The sequence below is a fragment of the Brassica oleracea genome, chromosome C5 (assembly GCF_000695525.1).
Source record: "Brassica oleracea var. oleracea cultivar TO1000 chromosome C5, BOL, whole genome shotgun sequence".
Lineage (NCBI taxonomy): Eukaryota > Viridiplantae > Streptophyta > Magnoliopsida > Brassicales > Brassicaceae > Brassica > Brassica oleracea.
The window spans coordinates 44,048,148-44,054,147 of record NC_027752.1 but is presented as its reverse complement, the minus strand read 5'-3'; the positions used below and the strand labels follow the sequence as shown (position 1 = coordinate 44,054,147).

General features: G+C 42.0%; 3 protein-coding genes across 5 annotated transcripts in view; 1 reads left to right on the top strand and 2 right to left on the bottom strand.

Annotated features, from left to right (window-relative positions):
• LOC106295748 (GPI transamidase component PIG-T) overlaps window positions 1-2,129 on the top strand; it is a 3,068-nt gene extending 939 nt beyond the window's left edge. Inside the window, exons 2-5 of one of the 2 annotated variants that reach the window (XM_013731721.1) lie at window positions 101-1,252; window positions 1,326-1,469; window positions 1,542-1,722; window positions 1,821-2,129. In XM_013731721.1, coding sequence (XP_013587175.1) covers window positions 101-1,252; window positions 1,326-1,469; window positions 1,542-1,722; window positions 1,821-2,017 — 1,674 coding nt within the window. In that variant the 3' untranslated portion in view covers window positions 2,018-2,129. The remainder of the gene's footprint in view (window positions 1-100; window positions 1,253-1,325; window positions 1,470-1,541; window positions 1,723-1,820) is intronic. The other variant, XM_013731722.1, reaches the window with a different exon arrangement.
• A 21-nt stretch (window positions 2,130-2,150) lies between these two features.
• LOC106295749 lies at window positions 2,151-3,144 on the bottom strand. The gene is made up of 4 exons (XM_013731723.1): window positions 2,735-3,144; window positions 2,560-2,643; window positions 2,393-2,491; window positions 2,151-2,296 (listed from the first exon to the last, which is right to left on the bottom strand). Exons 1-4 carry the CDS (start codon window positions 3,033-3,035, stop codon window positions 2,181-2,183), a joined length of 600 nt encoding a protein of 199 aa, XP_013587177.1. The 5' UTR covers window positions 3,036-3,144; the 3' UTR covers window positions 2,151-2,180.
• Window positions 3,145-3,732: 588 nt separating this feature from the next.
• LOC106343310 (putative oxidoreductase TDA3) lies at window positions 3,733-5,308 on the bottom strand. 2 transcript variants are annotated; one of them, XM_013782484.1, is made up of 2 exons: window positions 4,266-5,308; window positions 3,733-4,211 (listed from the first exon to the last, which is right to left on the bottom strand). In XM_013782484.1, the coding sequence occupies exons 1-2, from the start codon at window positions 5,128-5,130 to the stop codon at window positions 3,820-3,822; spliced, it is 1,257 nt and encodes a 418-aa protein (XP_013637938.1). In that variant the 5' UTR covers window positions 5,131-5,308; the 3' UTR covers window positions 3,733-3,819. The 2 variants fall into 2 exon arrangements, with proteins under 2 accessions (XP_013637938.1, XP_013637939.1); XM_013782485.1 differs by having other exon boundaries at window positions 3,733-4,190; window positions 4,266-5,298.
• Window positions 5,309-6,000: the final 692 nt, after the last annotated feature.

The window sequence follows — 6,000 nt, the reverse complement described above, 5'->3', positions numbered from 1 at the left end:
AATAGCTTCTGGAGTAACCTATGATTGCTATTCCATATGAAACAATATTAATTTCTTAATTATTAAGAGGTTTCTGTAATCTCTGAGATTCTTGACACAGGTTCAGAAGTTTCGAGTCAAGGAGATGGAGCTATCTTTCACTCAGGGACCTTGGAACCACGAACACTGGGGAGGATCTGACACTCTTTCAAGTATGAACGCGAAGCCTGTTGGTGTCGAGCTTTGGGCTGTGTTTGACGTTCCTCGCTCTGAGGTTGATACTTCTTGGAAGAACTTAACACACGCGCTCTCAGGGCTTTTCTGTGCTTCCATCAACTTTCTCGAATCTTCCACTTCGTATGCTGCTCCTACGTGGGGGTTTGGGAGAAGCTCGGATAAGCTTAGGTATGGTTCATTGCCGCGTGAAGCTGTTTGTACTGAGAATTTGACGCCGTGGCTGAAGCTGCTCCCGTGTAGAGACAAGGATGGGATCTCTGCGTTGATGAATAGGCCGTCTGTTTACAGAGGGTTTTATCATTCTCAGAGATTGCATTTATCTATGATTGACTCTGGCATGTTGCTTGAGCAGAGTCTTACTGTTGTTCTTCAGCCTGACACTGTTTATGATGGAAAAGATCTACAGCCAAGTTGGTCTCTTAGCTCACTCTTTGGGAGAAAAGTTGTCGGAAAATGTGTTCTTGCAAAGTCAAGTAATGTGTATCTTCAAATGGAGGGTCTTGCGCATCCAGAAGCTCACACACTCTTGAAGAATGAAGAATTCGAATTGTCCATAAAGCCAGACAGGACTCTTAGAGAAACCAGCAGCGTTCTTTTTATCTTCGATATTGACAAATCCAGTGACAGTGAGCCATTTGATCTTAGCCTGACTTGGAAGCTTCCTTCAAAGTGGTCATGCCAACAAGCACCATTACACGCTTCTCGGTTCTTGATGGGAAGCGGAAACGAAAGGGGTGCAATAGCCATCTTGTTAAAAGCCACAGAATCACAGGATAAGTTATCCGGAAAAGATATCACTAATGGCGGCCGCTGTAGAATAAAAGCTAACGTTTTCCAGATTTTCCCGTGGTATGTTAAGGTTTATTATCACACACTACAAATCTTTGTGGACCAACAACAGAATACAAGCAGCGAGGTCTTAAAGAAGATCAATGTCTCACCATCTGCGGATAAGATGTCATCTGGCATGATGGAGATGATGCTGGAACTACCCTGTGAAGTGAAATCTGTAGCCATATCCATAGAGTATGATAAGGTGATCTTTTGTTTTCCATGTGTACTTTTCTTCGCATTCCATAATCTGATAGTCAAATCAATCTGGTCAACAGGGTTTTCTACATATAGATGAATATCCTCCTGATGCTAACCAAGGATTCGACATTCCATCGGCTTTGATAAGCTTTCCTGATCATCATGCAAGTTTGGATTTCAAAGAAGAACTCAGCACATTGCCCCTGTTATCAAAATTTAAGGTAAAAAAAATGTGTTCTCCTGTCACCTAATTCAAATGTAATGACTTACTTTTATCCTTTGGATTGTTGCAGGACAAGTCATTAGTGCGCTCTTACACAGAAGTATTGCTCGTACCTTTGACAACCCCTGATTTTAGCATGCCTTACAACGTCATCACGATCACGTGCACTGTTTTCGCATTGTACTTCGGATCATTGCTCAATGCTCTCCGTAGACGAATAGGTGAAGAAGAAAGGTTTCTCAAAAGCAAAGGTTAGTCATCAAATGTTATAGGGCCAGGTTTTCACTATCATTTTGAAGCTCTGATCTGGATTCTAACATCAAGTTTATGATTGTTCTGTTTTCTCTAGCAGGAAAGAAAACAGGTGGGCTTAAGCAGTTGTTATCAAGATTCACAGCCAAGATCAGAGGAAGACCAGTTGAATCACCATCATCAGAGCCGACCGCAGCAGCTCAATCTTCGGTTTTGTCTAGTAAACTTCTCTTCAAGATCATTTTGGTTGCAGGAGTTGCTGCAGCATGGCAATATTTTTCCACGGATAAGTAGGCTCAACACTTTCAAGAGAGACTAATTGTACAATGTGTATCGACAAAGAGTGTTTTGGACCATTAAGATTTGTACTTTAAGAGTTTAAATTTTGCATTTAGCTTTTAGCCAATACACAAGAAAAGAACTATTACACCATGCTCTGCTTTTACATAGTACTTCTCTATCTTATCTTCTTACGAGATGTGGACGCAATCATATCATCTTCTCTTGTCCTCTTGAGACCATCACTAGTGAAACTGCATTTTAATGGCGTTTTGCCGATTTCACTTTGTCTTCCTGCAACATACATAAATCCCCCCATAGGAACATCAAAGAAGAGACCATAGTGTTGTTTTAGTACATCTCAAAGAAGAGAAAATACTGAGCTTATACCTGAGCTATCACCCATATTGAGTTTTAGTTTCTTGAGTGAGTGCATATCTTCAGACAAGAGTTTTCTCTTGTTGCTTCCAGAGAGCAGAGGTTCATCACCTGCTGATACTGAAAAGTCAGATTAAACTCAAAAGTAGATATATCAAAACCACAATGTTTCCCCGTACCTGAACACTTATCTTTCAACTTCTTGTTTCTGTTTAGACCAAGATTGTTGATGGTTATGTCCTCTTGAGAACCAGAGTATGCTCCTGTGAAATCAACCACAAGTATCATCAGAAAATATAAATAATTAGAAAATATTTTGAATTCAAGATAAGCTAAACTTCAAAAGAAACTCACTTTTGGTACCGACTCTAGAGAGCTTGCCGTCAACTAGGAGAGCACCAGCTCCGTCTTTACCAGTAGACAAGCCTTTAGCTGAGAAGAAAGCGAGCAAAGACTTCCACGTCACACAAGAAGCGACTAAATCATTATCTCTGCTTATGAAGTGACCATTGAGCTTCACCGTCGACGGTTCGAGCCCAAACGCTGCGGCTATAGACTTAAAGTCGAGTTTCTGATCGTTCCAAGCAACCCAGTCGATAATCTTCGATACAGAGGGGCATAAAAGTCTAATCTTTCTCCAACCCTCGTCTCCCATCACCACTCTGCTTACAGGCTCCAACGAATTCTTGAACTTTCTCGTATATGCTACTGTTAACGGTACCTTTGTAGACTCTTCTCAGACCTTTTTGGTCGTCCTTTTAAGACCTTCCACTATAACCTTCTGTCTCAGACGGCGATTCTTTGCAGCTTTTGGGTAGTTGGGTTCTCATTCTAATGGGCCTTAAGCATTCATTTTAATGGGCTTTTATTTAGCCCGAATTACTTGCAAATGTTTTTCGTAGTCTAGATTCTGATCGGTAATGGCCTAGCTTTAAAAAAATTTTTTTGCCGTTCTAGACTTTTTGCTTTGGTTTTAAATTTTATTGCTGTAAAATTTTATGGAAAACACTAAAATATTGCTCTGCAAAGCACTTGTACAGCTGTAGTTTATTTAAAGAGATGTAGTTTAAAAAAAAAAATTAAAACTTGATTGTTTTGAATTTGGTGCTTTAAAAATAAATAGAGCGGTAAACGACACCTGCGGTAAACTACACCTACGGTAACTACCGAACACCTCCTAAGTTCTGGGAATTATAGATGAGTGACTAGGTTTATAAACCCTTTTTAATTGAGAGATTTACATCATGGGCCACTTTACCACTTCTTCCTTTTCTTTAAGCTTTAAACTATTTCACTAATCCACAGTTAATTCCATGATATTTTTAACTTGAATATTACGACAAGCAAGCCAGTGATATTCCCTACTTCAGCATTTTGGATTAAAGATTAAACGTTTACAGGAAGTATTAAGGATAAAAAGTTTACTACACCCCTTCAATTCATCTTCGCTTGCTAAACCGGGAAGGACTAAACCGGCTAAGATCAACACTAGTGGCCACACCGTCTACAATCAGCTCCGCTAATGCAGAGCCAGTAGCTGGACCATTTAGAATCCCCCAGCAGCTATGTCCTGTGGCTACATAACAACCTTTGATACCCGGAATCTCACCAATCACGGGGACACCATCTTCGGTGCTAGGCAAGAAACAAGCTTGCTCTGCCTTCACTTGAGCGCTTTCTTCGTTCAGATAACTCGAAACTGTTTTAGCTACTCTTTTCAGAACCTCTATGGACTCAGGATTGCTAGTCACCTGATCTGGATCATCAGGTACTTCTTCTTGTGATGACATTCCACATAAGTACACTTCACCTGTCAAAATAAACAACAAACCTAATCCAGATATTAAAACCAGGCCAAAAAAAAAAAAAAAACACCGAACATTACCTGTGGGACGAGGGTACACTTCAGGGTCCAGGGCCCCACCACCGTTAGAAGGATAATAACTTAAGAAAAGAGCGTGGGGAGTTATAGCGTTTGGCTCTTTCGGTTCAAGGACAATGCTATGAGCTTTCGTACCGTACACCCTAAACACCGAAGACAACATCTCTAACTTATCGGACCACGGTCCCATCGCAAGAACCACCGAGTCAGCCTCTATAACTCGCCCACCTTCGAGCACGACCGAGTCAACTCGCCCTTGCTCCACCCTCACCTCTTCAAGCCTCCCGATCACAACCTCGACACCGTACTTCTCCACCGCCGTCGACAACACCTTCCTGGTGAAGAGCTGGGGATGCACCTGCGCTGTCGTCTGCGTCGTGCCAATCGTAGATGGGCTTTTAACCGGGCCGTTGACCCAATCAGGTAAGCCCAAACCTCCCGACACAGGCTTTGATTCCTTTACGGTGACGCTGAGAGTCGTTAGAGGTCTGTACCCATACGATTCGACGCCGTTTAGCTCCTCGGCGAGGGATCGATGGAGGTCGAAGCTCGCGCGTGCTAAGGACCCAACCGGACTTCCATCGCACCAATCGAAAGCGAGGAAGCCTCCGGCTTTACCCGAAGCGGCGCACGCTACGGCGGATTGTTCGACGAGAGTGACGGAGACTCCTTTCTTGGCGAGGAAGTACGCCGTGCAGACGCCGATCACGCCTCCGCCGCATACGACGATACGCTTTGAGGTTTCTCCGCCGTCGGCTAGGTTCTTCGCCATTGGTTTTGATGAGTTGGAGCGGATCGTGATTGTTCGTGTGTGGGTCAATCGTCTGGATAACGCCGGAGGGAACGATGAGGATGAGATCAACGCCATATGAGGAGGTAGATGAGTCACCGAGTCCACACGTCGACTGTGAGAAACTACTTAATGGGCCTATGCCATTATTGGGCCGAAAAGTTAAGCTGTAAATACTGTATTGCTGAGACTGAGTCTTGTTTTTTTGTGTCTTTTTTTTACCGTAACCGCCGTTTTAACTAACAGTAATGTTTGTGGAGTCCTCTTAATCACTTGTTTGCTTGAAGGTTTGTTAATGTTTATGCACCGTAAAATTTAGGTTTAAAACTTCAGAAAACATGGTTTATCAACAATTATACAGTACAAAAATATATATATATTTTTTGAATGAATGTTAAATTTTATTCTTCAAAAAACATCTTTACATCAAGTGGGTCTTTGGCTAAACAAGAGGAAACTTCTAACTCTTTACAACTTCCACTCTTCTATCTTGCTATCTCCTAGCTATCAAAACTTTTTTACAGTCTTGTGCCAAACCAATACTGCAAAATGCCTTCCATGCCTTTCATTTCCTTCATTTGCACCAAGCTGAGTTTATTCGTGATTGACTTGTCGATAAGCTTAGACAGGGCTTGCGACGGCATAGGAGAGTCTCCATGATGGCGCTTGTTTCTTTCCCACCACAATGTATATAAGGTGACTTGTAATGCATATCTGAGACAAAACCTCTTCCTTTTTTTCCATTATTGGGGTAGAAAATCAATTCGACAATGATGTTCCACTTATCTAAATATGATCTGTCCAAAATCCCTTTAGTAAGATGTTTCCAAATCAATGATGAGAACAAGCACTTAGATGGTTTCTTGTTTTAGAAGCCGTTTTACATAGCACACGAGTAGAGTCTACACCTTGACTCCAGCCAGATATGCGATCCGTTGTTGCTAACCT